Source organism: Coregonus clupeaformis, chromosome 2 (assembly GCF_020615455.1).
Source record: "Coregonus clupeaformis isolate EN_2021a chromosome 2, ASM2061545v1, whole genome shotgun sequence".
NCBI lineage: Eukaryota > Metazoa > Chordata > Actinopteri > Salmoniformes > Salmonidae > Coregonus > Coregonus clupeaformis.
In genome coordinates this window covers 34,669,799-34,683,939 of record NC_059193.1, presented here as the reverse complement: position 1 = coordinate 34,683,939, position 14,141 = coordinate 34,669,799, and the positions used below count along the sequence as shown (strand labels likewise).

At 47.1% G+C, this 14,141-nt stretch overlaps 1 protein-coding gene across 6 annotated transcripts in view; it reads right to left on the bottom strand.

The window, feature by feature from the left end:
- LOC121535458 (LIM domain-binding protein 2) overlaps positions 1-14,141 on the bottom strand; it is an 85,152-nt gene that overhangs the window by 13,067 nt on the left and 57,944 nt on the right. For all 6 annotated transcript variants that reach the window (XM_041842555.2, XM_041842564.2, XM_041842573.2 and 3 more), the window contains exon 4: positions 2,710-2,832. In XM_041842555.2, the coding sequence (XP_041698489.1) occupies positions 2,710-2,832 (123 nt within the window). The remainder of the gene's footprint in view (positions 1-2,709; positions 2,833-14,141) is intronic.

Here is a 14,141-nt window from a genome sequence, read left to right as displayed (position 1 = left end):
CCCTCACATGCCTGTGAAATATTAGGCTAGGGCCCACAATACCCTACTCTCCTGGAATTAGTGGGAATACCCACAGGGGCCAATTTAATGGTGTGTGAATTTCATATCAAGATTTGGCAAAAAGAAGGCGGCTGGCTATACGGGGAAAACTACTTCTGAAATATACCTGTAGGTCCACAGGGCTGAAGAAAATAGACTGTTTCTATCAGTCATTGTTACACACTTCGAGGTAGGCTATGCGTTTAGGTTATGATGGGTTACATGCATATGGGTAATGTATTTGATGCATACATATTCAAGATACTAGAGTATGTCAAGAGTATGACTGTGCACTACTGAATATAATATACTATGTCTAACGTATGGAATTATGACAACCTATAATTTGCTCACTTCACTTGCCTTCCCTCCGTGTGACTATTATGTTCGTTACACTTACTGGAATTAAACAGATTATTCATTTGACCTTGTTGTTTTTTTTTTGCTCAGGCAAGGGGCCTCTTTGATCCAAGCTTTCCTTTGATGTCTGCAAATAAATTGGTTTATCAAATCCCTCCAAATTGGGACACTTTCTAAACTGCTTTGTATGGCTTTTAAATTCATATGCTATGAATAGCATTTAAGTGTCTTGGTGGAGTTGGGGCACTTCAGACCCTGTGGAGTAGGACTCGCATTACAATTTGAGGATAGGATACACCTGAATGGAAAATGGGTGGGTGACATATAGTTAGAGGACTTATTTTTGTATTGTGCCATTTTAGCGTCTGTGAGAGCACAAGCAGCGCCATTGAGGCCATCTCCATTTTAAAGTTGTCAATTTTCTTCTTCTTTTGTTTGAAAAAAGCATACAACTAATATTGGTGATTTACTGCCACCTGCATTGCGGGAGTCATGAATCAAATATTGTGTGTCATTCATTTATTGTGGCCACTATATAGCTGTGATATAGCTTAAAGCCATTTACAAACCATGCAACCAATTGGTCCCAGGCCTCCCACAGTGAAAAAGTTGAAATTCACAACTTTCCTTCATCTGCTTGCTATGCCCTCATATTTAGCCTCAAATTGAAGTGTTTTACCATTTTCTTTTCAGGACAACCATGGCTACAAGAAGACAAAACAATTAGACATAAACAGTTGCATTCCAACAAATAATGCTCACGACACAAAAACCAGTAAGAAAAATGTATTTATAAGAATGCTATAAGTACAGTAATTGTTTGATCAGTGGGACATGAACATCCAACTAGTCAGTGACAACTGTGTGGAGTTGGAATTTGTGACAGCAACTATGTGAGCTTACTACAGTATTATAGACACTACGTCATGGGATTTCCTATGATCTTCTATGTAGAAGAACCCCTTACCTTCTAACAACTGTTGTGTGGCTTATGAGCGTCATAGAGCAAAACATTACATGTGCGTGTTCGTGAGAGTCTCCGCTTTTCATAGTGGGTTCATAATACTTTGTAGCTCAAACCGTTTTCGAGATTCACCCATCTCACAAACACATCTCTAGTACACCTTTCAAACCAATACATTTTTACACCAACTTTAGCATCCCGACAACTTTTTGCTGCCTTTCCTTTATGTGTTGTTGTCCGACATCAAACTTGTCCTTGTCATTATGAAAAAGTATAAACACAAAAATGGCAGTCCGCATGGCATGTCAGTAGCCTGGTCCAAATAGCAACGTTACCTGCTAAATTTTTTTGCACAAAAAAAACATCAATTTATGTCAATCTAGCAAGCCAGGCAACTAAAAGAAACTTTCTCTAGACAATGACTTGGTTTGTTGCTAACATTAGCTAGCTTGTTAGCTATCTACAACGTTTTGAGTTTAACTGTAGCCACATTTTTATTCACCCAAACAGGAAAATAAAACACATGACAAATTATTTACAAGTATGGCGAGCTGCTAACTTACTGTTGACCTACTATTGTGAATGTGAAGAAATGAAAGCAGTACATTGAAAACAGCATTTCTGTCGGATTTAGAGCTTGCCCTCAGGTTACCATGACAACGATCGCAACAACAGATTCATAGTTGAATGTCTCTTGCTCAGTTGCGGCAAGCAATGGCAATATACAAGTCGAATGCCGATAAGAATGTGGAAAATATTTGGCTGTTTGAAAGGGAACCATATAAACATTGCCCAATAATATTTCTGCCAACATACTGCAAATCCTATGTGAATTAGGTATACTTCACCCCCTGTCAATCGCACAGCTAATGGTGGACGAAATAGACGAATCCAATGCAAAGAAACTGAAGTCTGTAGCAAACACACAATGTTTAAAAGTGGTTAGAAGCGTGAGTGTGGGACTCAAGAGGCTGAAAAAGACAATGCTCTGATCATTGGCTGATCGCTCCCAACGCATCCTCATCCAGTTGACTACTTTAAAATGGTGGAAGCACTCAATGGCAATGTCCATGCAAAAACAGGGTATATCCATGATGAGTCCTCATTATTCTCTATGGTTCTCACCATTCTCTATTATTCCCTATTATTCTCATAATTCTCTATCATTCTCCATGGTGCGTGGGTGGCACATGTTGATGATGTCAAAGCATAGATTTGGATAGATGGCACATCTTTGCATCTTGCCATATAGCTTCTGTGACAGCGTGGGCAGCGCCCTCTATCCAACTCTATGTGTTACATTTGTGAGTGCAGTCAGCACATGTTGATGATGTCATACTACTCACGTGCATGGCCAGGATGCTGCGGGGGATGAGTTCTCGGTTCTGCCGGATGGTGAAGTGCCAGGTCTTGATCCTCATGAGGTCATCAAAGGCAAATTCAAGAATCAGTCGACCCTCTGTGCATACCTGTCCAACAACAAAGATGGGGTAACACTTTATTTGAAGGGGGTATACATAAGGCATGCATAACACCTTCATGAGACCAGGCATGACACCTTTATGAGTGTTGCAGTATCATTCATAACAACCTTTGTAACAAATGTAGGCCTACTCAGCTTTATTCAAGAGAGGTTTTCAAAATAAAAGTCAATTAGTACACAGTAGGCTACAGTTTATGTCACCTTTTACATCATTCCCCATATTGATGTAGAGTGCATTCGGAAAGTATTCAGACCCCTTCACTTTTTCCACATTTTGTTACGCTACAGCCTTATTCTAAAATGGATTAAATAAATAAACATTCTCATCAATCTACACACAATACCCCATAATGACAAAGCGAAAACATATATATATATATTTTTGTGTGCAAATGTATTGAAATTAAATAACAGAAATACCTTATTTACATAAGTATTCAGACCCTTTGCTATGAGACTCGAAATGGAGCTCAGGTGTATCCTGTTTACATTGATCATCCATGAGATGTTTCTAAAACTTGATTGGAGTCCACCTGTTGTCACGGTTTACTACGCCAGAACCCAGAAGCAGACCAGGACAAGGTACTTAGAGAAAAAGGTGAGTGTTTATTAATTGACTCCCGAGTGAGGCTGAATAATCCAGGGACAGAGCGGGTGGCGTGGATGGGTTGTTGAGGGTGCAGTGGTAGGTCCAGACATGGCTCGGCAGCCGCCGACCATCAGGCAGAGGTTGGGTGAAGGTTCCGGGTGAGAGACTGCAGACAGAACAAAACGGAGGTGAGTACACAGCAAATCAACAAGGTGCAAAACAACAAAAACTAACGCTAGAACTCAAGGCTGATACGCTGACAAACATACTGTTCATGGCTAACGATCCGGCAGGAACTGGATGTTAGGCCAGAGCCTAAGAAGGGTGATGATCAGGACCAGGTGTGCAGATTGCTGATGGGATGCAGGTGCGGAAAACAAGAGCGCTCCCCGGAGCGTTCCCGAACCCTCGGGAAACTGGAGATTACGAACAGGAACACTAGTCACCAGCCAGGACCCGACTCAGACAGCCGGGATCGTTACAGTACCCCCCTCCGACCGAACGCCACCGGGCGGACTCCCGGAGCGCCAGGATGGAGGCGGTAGAAGTCACTGATGAGATCCGCATCTAGGACCTGTCGCCGCGGAATCCAACTCCTCTCTTCAGGGCCATACCCCTCCCAGTCCACGAGATACTGGAAACCCCGGCCCCGCCGTCTGGAATCCATGATGCGACGCACCGTGTAGGCAGGACCACCTCCGATCATCCGAGGAGGAGGAGGAGGAGGCGGAGGAGGCAACAGAGGACTGAGGAAGACAGGCTTGAGGCAGGAGACATGAAAGGTGGGATGGACTCTGAGCGTCCTCGGTAGTTTGAGTCGAACTGCCACTGGATTGATCACCTTCTCCACCACAAACGGACCAATGAACTTCGGTAACAACTTCCTGGACTCAGTCCGTAACGGAAGATCCCGTGTGGCCAACCAAACCCTATCTCCGATGGTATAGGTGGGAGCGGGGATCCGGCGACGATTCGCCTGGAGCTGATACCGGTCCGAAACTCTAAGGAGTGCCTTTCTGGCCCGATGCCAGGTCCGGTGGCAACGACGAATATGGGCCTGAACAGAAGGCACTGAGAGCTCCTTCTCCTGAGAAGGAAACAGGGGAGGTTGGTAGCCATACAGGCACTGGAAGGGAGACATCCCAGTGGCAGATGTAGGAAGAGTATTGTGGGCATACTCAACCCAAGGCAACTGAGAGACCCAGGAGGTGGGGTTGGAAGAGACCAGACAGCGTAGCGTGGATTCCATCTTCTGGTTGGCTCTCTCCGCCTGACCATTGGATTGGGGGTGAAAACCAGATGTGAGACTGACTGTAGCTCCAATGGCCAAACAGAAGGACTTCCAGACAGCAGAGGTAAACTGAGGACCACGGTCGGAAACGATATCACTGGGCAAACCGTGGACCCTGAAAACCTCCCTAACCAGGATCTCGGACGTCTCCGAGGCAGAGGGAAGCTTGGCAATAGGCACAAAGTGGGCGAACTTGCTGAATCTGTCCACGATAGTCAGAACGACCGTGTTCCCCTCAGAAGCGGGCAACCCAGTGACGAAGTCCAGGGCCAGATGCGACCATGGTCGCCGGGGAATAGGAAGGGGGTGAAGTAGTCCAGAGCTGGGCCGATTGGTACTCTTATTCTGCGCACACACTGGACAGGCAGCAACAAAACCCCGAGTATCCTCGGCCATGGCAGGCCACCAAAAACGTCTGCGAAGAAACGCCATTGTCCGAGCCACGCCAGGGTGACAAGCCATCTTGCTGGCGTGGGACCATTTGAGGACAGCAGGACGAACCGCCTCAGGCACAAACAACCGACCGGGTGGACCGTTACCGGGACCGGGCTGAGTCCGAAGGGCCGCCAGCACCTCCTCCTCAATCTTCCACATAACTGCTCCCACGACGCAGTTCCGGGGAAGGATTGTCTCGGTCTTGGACCCACTCTCCTCCGTCTTGGAGAACATCCGGGACAAGGCGTCCGCCTTGCCGTTCTTAGATCCAGGTCGGAACGTCAGGGCAAACTTGAATCGTCCGAAAAACAACGCCCACCTGGCCTGGACGGGGAGTTGAGACGTTTAGCCGATTGCACGTAAGCAAGATTCTTGTGGTCAGTCCAGACAATAAACGGTTGCTCCGCCCCTCCAACCAGTGGCGCCACTCCTCCAAGGCGAGTTTCACCGCGAGAAGCTCCCGGTTACCCACATCGTAATTCCTCTCCGCAGGCGAAAGGCGACGAGAGTAGTAGGCGCAGGGATGGAGTTTACTGTCCGTGGAGCATCGCTGCGACAGGATGGCGCCAACTCCCACATCAGACGCGTCCACTTCAACGACGAACTGACGGGCCGTGTCCGGTTGAGAGAGAATCGGTGCGTTGGTGAATCGCCTCTTCAAATCCAGAAACGCTCGATCCGCCTCCGGATTCCACTTGAAGGTCCTGATACTGGAAGTCAAGGCAGTTAACGGAGCGGCCACACGGCTGTAATCCCGGATGAATCTGCGGTAGAAATTCGCAAACCCCAAAAAATCTCTGGAGCTGCAATCTCGTACCGGGCTGGGCCCATTCCAGAACCGCTCTAACCTTCTCCTGGTCCATCCTAATCTCTCCCCTGGAGATGATGTACCCGAGAAAGGATGTCGTGTGGGCGTGAAACTCGCACTTCTCGGCCTTCACGAACAGGCGATTCTCCAACAATCGCTGCAGAACCTGCCGGACATGCTGGACGTGGTCGGAAGGTTCCTTCGAGAAGATCAGAATGTCATCCAGGTAAACAAACACAAAGAGACCGATCATATCTCTCAGGACGTCGTTCACCATACTCTGGAATACCGCTGGAGCATTGGTCAGTCCAAACGGCATCACCTGATACTCGAAGTGACCCATCGGTGTATTGAAACCCGTCAACCACTCGTCCCCCTCTCTGATCCGGACCAGGTGATACGCATTGCGTAGGTCTAGCTTGGTGAACACCGTAGCACCCTGTAAGGAGTCGAAGGCAGAACTCATCAAGGGCAGGGGATACTTGTTCTTGACCGTGATGTCATTCAACCCCCGATAATCAATACACGGTCGAAGAGAGCCATCCTTCTTACCCACAAAGAAGAATCCTGCCCCCAGGGGTGATGACGAGGGACCAACGAGACCAGCAGCTAGGGACTCCTTGATGTAGGTCTCCAACGCCTCACGTTCAGGTCGGGAGATACTGTATAACCTTCCCTTGGGGTAGACCGCTCCAGGGACCAGGTTGATGGCACAATCATATGGTCGGTGGGGAGGGAGTGACAGAGCCTTCTGCTTACTGAAAACTTCCCCAAATCGTGATATGTCTCGGGAACCAGGGACAAATCTGGGGGTTTAGCCTCAATCACCTGACTGGGAACCGCATGGGGGCAGGCAGTCTTGAGACAGTTAGCATGACAATCAAGGCTCCAACTCGTTACCTTGCCCGTCACCCAATCGAACGTGGGATTGTGTTCCTTCAGCCAGGGGTATCCAAGGACCAGAGGAACATGGGAAGACGGCAGAATGAAGAATGAAATCATCTCAGAATGATTCCCCGACAACCGCATCTTAACCGGTTCAGTCCTCATCGTGATACGTGCCAGACTACTGCCGTTCAGAGTGGTCGCTTCAATGGCTTCCGGCAATTGCTCCTTGGAAAGCCCCAGCTGTTCCACCAACTCGGCATCAAGAAAGCTTCCATCGGCACCTGAATCGATAAAAGCGTTAAGCGCTAAGCTCTGATTCCTGTTCACAAGGGTAGCCGGAAACGGGGTCTGACAGAGGTACTGAGAGGTTGAAACTGGCTCGCTAAAAGTCCTCCCAACTTTAGCGAGCCGGGCAGTTTGACGACCGCCGGGAACAGGTGGAGATGTAATGTCCCGAGCTACCACAGTAGAGGCAGCAGTTGGTCTGACGTCTATGTTGACGCTCCTCCTTGGTTAACCCGTGCCGCCCCACTTGCATGGGTTCAGAATCGGGAGAGAGGACCTCTCCACTAATCCATTGTGGTGGAGAATGATCGACGTGTTCTGGTCCACCACCCGACCCGACTGGGAACTGAGAAGCTGATCGATTGGACGGACCCCATTGCTTCTCCCTCCTTTGCTCTCGGACTCGATTATCCACCCGAATAGACAAGGCTACCAAGCTGTCCAGGTCACTAGGCTCGGATAGGAGATCAACTCATCCTTGAGCTGCTCCGACAGACCCTGGTAAAAGGCCGCTTGCAGAGACTCCTCGTTCCACCCACTCTCCACAGCCAACGTCTTGAACTCGATCACGAAGTCGGCCACGCTGCGAGTTCCTTGGTGAAGCGAAAACAGGCGCCTAGCTGCGTCCCTCCCTCGGACGGAATGGTCGAAGAGCTTCCTCATCTCGGCCGTGAACCCCTGGTATGAAGCCATGCAGGGGTCTTGTCGTTCCCAAACGGCTGAAGCCCACTCCAGCGCTCGACCACGCAGCAACGCAATCACAAAGGCTATCCTAGCCTTGTCTGTGGCATAAGAGTAGGGCTGTAGATCGAACACTAATCCACACTGCATCAGGAAGGAACGGCATCTTCCCAGCTCCCCCTCATATCTATCCGGCGTCGGAACCTCGGGCTCACGGAAGGACACCGCTCCCGAAGCGGCAGGCGAGATGGGTGAAACCGGTAGTGGATCCTCCACCGGAAACTTGCGTTGGTTCTGGACCTCCGTCAGACCGGTAGAAAGGTTCCGAACTGACAACGCGATCTCCTGTAGTACCGTGCTATGATGGCCCAACATCTTCTCCTGATGGGTAATGGCATGGCGAACAGAGTCCAGGTCCGCTGGGTTCATTACTGGCCGGATCGTTCTGTCACGGTTTACTACGCCAGAACCCAGAAGCAGACCAGGACAAGGTACTTAGAGAAAAAGGTGAGTGTTTATTAATTGACTCCCGAGTGAGGCTGAATAATCCAGGGACAGAGCGGGTGGCGTGGATGGGTTGTTGAGGGTGCAGTGGTAGGTCCAGACATGGCTCGGCAGCCGCCGACCATCAGGCAGAGGTTGGGTGAAGGTTCCGGGTGAGAGACTGCAGACAGAACAAAACGGAGGTGAGTACACAGCAAATCAACAAGGTGCAAAACAACAAAAACTAACGCTAGAACTCAAGGCTGATACGCTGACAAACATACTGTTCATGGCTAACGATCCGGCAGGAACTGGATGTTAGGCCAGAGCCTAAGAAGGGTGATGATCAGGACCAGGTGTGCAGATTGCTGATGGGATGCAGGTGCGGAAAACAAGAGCGCTCCCCGGAGCGTTCCCGAACCCTCGGGAAACTGGAGATTACGAACAGGAACACTAGTCACCAGCCAGGACCCGACTCAGACAGCCGGGATCGTTACACCTGTGGTAAGTTCAAATTATTGGACATGATTTGGAAAGGCACACACCTGTCTATATAAGGTCCCACAGTTGACAGTGCATGTCAGAGCAAAAATCAAGCCATGAGGTCGAAGGAATTGTCCGTAGAGTTCCGAGACAGGATTGTGTCGAGGCACAGATCTGGGGAAGGGTACCAAAAAATGTCTGCAACATAGAATTTCCCCAAGAACGCAGTGGCCTCCATCATTCTTAAATGGAAGAAGTTTGGAACCACCAAGACTCTTCCTAGAGCTGGCCGCCCGGCCAAACTGAGAAATCAGGGGAGAAGGGCCTTGGTCAGGGAGGTGACCAAGAACCCGATGGTCACTCTGACAGAGCTCTAGAGTTCCTCTGTGGAGATGGGAGAACCTTTCAGAAAGACAACCATCTCTGCAGCACTCCACCAATCAGGCCTTTGTGGTAGAGTGGCCAGACAGAAGCCACTCCTCAGTAAAAGGCACATGACAGCCCGCTTGGAGTTTGCCTAAAGGCACCTAAAGGACTCTCAGACCATGAAAAACATGATGAAACCAAGATTGAACTCTTTGGCCTGAATACCCAGCGTCACATCTGGAGGAAACCAGGCACCATTCATCACATGGCCAATACCATCCCTACGTTGAAGCGTGGTGGTGGCAGCATCATGCTGTGGGGATGTTTTTCAGCGGACTGGGAGACTAGTCAGGATCGAGGGAAATATGAACAGAGCAAAGTACAAAGAGATCCTTGATGAAAACCTGCACCAGAGCGCTCGGGACCTCAGACTGGGGCGAAGGTTCACCTTCCAACAGGACAACGCTAAGCACACAGCCAAGACAACGCAGGAGTGGCTTCGGGACAAGTCTCTGAATGTCCTTGAGTGTCCCAGCCAGAACCCGGACTTGAACCCGATCGAACATCTCTGGAGAGACCTGAAAATAGCTGTGCAGCGACGCTCCCCATCTCCGTAGCCGATGTGAGGAAAACCTTTAAGCAGGTCGACATTCACAAGGCCGCGGGGCCAGACGGATTACCAGGACGTATATTCAGAGCATGCGCGGAGCAACTGGCAAGTGTCTTCACTGACATTTTCAACCTCTCCCTGACCGAGTCTGTAATACCAACATGTTTCAAGCAGACCACCATAGTCCCTGTGCCCAAGAAAGCAAAGGTATCCTGCCAAAATGACTACCGCCCAGTAGCACTCACATCGGTAGTCATGAAGTGTTTAGAAAGGCTGGTCATGACTCACATCAACACCATCATCCTGGAAACCCTAGACCCACTCCAATTCGCATATCGCCCCAACAGATCCACAGATGACGCAATCTAAATCGCACTCCGCACTGCCCTTTCCCACCTGAACAAAAGGAACACCTATATGAGAATGTTGTTCATTGACTACAGCTCAGCGTTCAACACCATAGTGCCCACAAAGCTCATCACTAAGCTAAGGACCCTGGGACTAAACACCTCCCTCTGTAACTGGATCCTGGACTTCCTGACGGGCCGCACCCAGGTGGTAATGGTAGGCAACAACACATCTGCCACGCTGATCCTCAACACTGGGGCCCTCGGGTGCGTGCTTAGTTCCCTCCTGTACTCCCTGTTCACCCACAGCTGCGTGGCCAAGCACGCCTCCAACACCATCATTAAGTTTGCTGACGACACAACAGTGGTAGGCCTGATCACCGACAACGATGAGACAGCCTATAAGGAGGAGGTCAGAGACCTGGCAGTGTGGTGCCAGGACAACAACCTCTCCCTCAACGTGAGCAAGACAAAGGAGCTGATCGTGGACTACAGGAAAAGGAGGGCTGAACAGGCCCCCATTAACATCGACGGGGCTGTAGTGGAGTGGGTCGAGAGTTTCAAGTTCCTTGGTGTCCACATCACCAACAAACTATTATGGTCCAAACACACCAAGACAGTCGTGAAGAGGGCACGACAACACCTTTTCCCCCTCAGAAGACTGAAAATATTTGGCATGGATCCCCAGATCCTCAAAAGGTTCTACAGCTGCACCATTGAGAGCATCCTGACCGGTTGCATCACCGCCCGGTATGGCAACTGCTTGGCATCCGACCGTAAGGCGCTACAGAGGGTAGGTGTGTATGGCCCTGGGGCATCACTGGGGCCAAGCTTCCTGCCATCCAGGACCTATATACTAGGCGGTGTCAGAGGAAGGCCCAAAACATGGTCAAAGACTCCAGTCACCCAAGTCATTCACTATTCTCTCTGCTACCGCACGGCAAGCGGTACCGGAGTGCCAAGTCTAGGTCCAAAAGGCTCCTTAACAGCTTCTACCCCCAAGCCATAAGACTGCTGAACAATTACTCAAATGGCCACATGGACTATTTACATTGACTCGAGGCTGTAATCGCTGCCAAAGGTGATCCAACAAAGTACTGAGTAAAGGGTCTGAATACTTTAGTAAATGTGATATTTAAGTTTTTATTTTTAATACATTTGCAAAAAAATCTAAAAACCTGTTTTCGCTTTGTCATTGTGGGGTATTGTGTGTAGATTGATGAGGGGAAAAAAACTATTTAATCAATTTTAGAATAAGGCTGTAACGTAACAAAATGTGGAAAAAGAAAAGGGGTCTGAATACTTTCCGAATGCACTGTATTTATTTTACAATCAGACATTTTTAATTTGCTGGCATGTGGACGTCTGTTTATTTGGGTAATCGCAATGGGGATCGATTTTTATAAGCGAGGAATGATTTTCATAAAATTCAGCATGTCCTTCAGTTTCGAATTTGTTCAAGTTGTTTGGAATTGGGCAGACTATTATTTACTCTGTCCTTATTCAGCAGGTCTGTCCTTGTTCCTCTTATCCCTCACACTCTCTTGAAGATGACGTTGAGAGGATTGTGTTCACGGCAGAGACAAAATAACTTTGGGTCAGAGAGAGTTGCCAATTAAAAGAGAGAATGAGAGAGGGAGAGTGTGCAAGAGAGAGAGAGAGCGCGAGAGAAAGAGGGAGAGTATGTATGTGCAGGAGTGAGAGAGAGACAGAAGAAAAAAAACACATTCGCCCCTTTAGCCGAATTCAGTGTTGTCGGGGCCCTTGCAGTTCCCGGTTTTGTTGCTGTGGCAACCGGAGGGAGAGAGCGGGCAGCAAAAAAAAAGAAATCAGCTGATTAGTTGGCATGGCAACCAAAAAGATGTAATCCCACCAGACACACTCTAATCAATGCCCCCAGCACAGATGGTCTCTAGAGGATCAACAAGAAAGAGGCTGGCGGGCATACAGGCCTGGTCACGTGGTATCACTTCGCCACACTGGAAAAAAATTGAAAAGTAGAGAAAAGGGAATATTTTTTCCTCTGCTATCTCCTACCATTGAATATATGATTTAACCCATTCTGGTGATGTGGTTTAGTCTATGCTACTTGGCTAAAATGTGAGGATGTTTCTCTATGCAGTAAGCACTGTCTGGATTTTGTAGTCATGAGTTATTCTGGCCATTGCGATGAAATGTCGGAACTACTTTCTGATAGTTATGAAGTTAGTCGTTGGATGTCCAACAATGTGGTTGTTTTTAGATTGTTGTTTGCAGATTAGACAGAAGCAATATTTGAAAATAATCCTAACTGTTTAATTGACAATGGAAAGGGCTTTCATTCTAGTTTGATCATGATTCCAACTGTTTCTCACACTAGTGACCTCTGGCCACAGTGCAAAAGTATGAGTTTAACGATACTGGCTACAGATGTAAGTGAAATTCTGCAACGCTTCCATTGGTAGTAACACAAAGACCTACACATGCTAAAATATATTTTTTGCACATTGTGAAACATTCTATTGGGAAACACCATTAAGTGTTATCAGGGGAGTTAAACAGACTATTATGATTGTTTGCCTTTGGGGATGCCCTTGAGCCAAAAGGGGTCCCCTAAATGTACAGAAATATTGTCCAGAAAAAAGAAATAATATTATATCATATATGTATATAAACTGTACAGCCAAAATTCAAGCCAACATTTTACTTGGCAACTACACCATAGTGAAGGTTCTTTATTGGTTGGCTAAAATGGCTTGTTATTTAAAATCGTTACCAATAAAACCTTTACTCTTACAATACTACACTTCAAAGTATGGGCAACTAATGAAAATCCTAGCTAATAAAAACAGTGGTCATAAAAAGGTAAGGCCCCTTGGAGAGTCCCAATTGATTTAAGAAGCCTGCAATAAATCTTCTTCACATTCGATTGGCTAAGGGATCGCAGCCACATATTCTGGGAGGAGAGAGTATAACAGCATCACAAGCTTGCTCAAGAGACACCATTCTCTACTGTATAAGATGCTTCTGTAGGCCTAGGTTTATATATAAATATTATTTAAATATACACATTATTCATTATGAATAAGGGTGTAATAGAGCATTAATAATACATTTGTAACATATAGTTACATTATAAAACATCATATACATTAATTATGTATTAGGCTGTTATAGGGTGGCTTGGGGTTAAACGCCCCCAGGGTTAAACGCCCCCAGGGTTAAACGCCCCCACTCTCACAGAAACCACTTTATGTCACCAAAACATTTTTCAACACTTTCCCTGGATGCCACTAGTCTTGCTCAACTTAAAATGTAATCCGTCTCATCTCAACTTTTTAAGTCATTCCAACAAAACTCCCAAGTGGTGCAGCGGTCTAAGTCACTGCATCTCAGCACTAGAGGCGTCACTACAGACCGTGGTTCAATTCCAGGCTGTATCACAATCCGGCTGTCCCATAGGGCGGTGCACAATTGGCCCAGCGTCGTTCGTCCGGGGTAGGCCGTCATTGTAAATAAGAATTTGTTCTTAACTGACTTGCCTAGTTAAATAAAGATTTACTCAAATTAAAAACAATTTTGAGGTACACTGATCTAATATTTTGTCATTTAGAAAAAGTGATATATATATCTTATATCTATAAACGTTTTGTGTATATATATATACACCAGTAGGGGAGCTTAAGATAAATAATCCAGTTGGTTAGAGAGAAAAAAGTTTTTTATAAAGTAGTTAAATTTAAAGTGAGTATGTTTGGGGCAAAACCGCCTGGGCAATCAATGCAAGTCAATGGTACCTATATTAGCCCTGACAGTGGGGCAAAACACACCCCTTTCTAAAGTTTCTGTTTTTATTGAGAAAAAAAAATCCCCAAGTTACATTACTCTACCGTTAATAACACAGGAAATACATTCTGTAGTCAAGTGTTACCCTATTCATTATATTAGGCTGTAATATACCGTTATTACACTGTTATTACGTTCCAATTCATCAACCTTATCAATTCAATTCAAATTGGCTTTTGCTTAAACAGTTTACTCAATAAATGA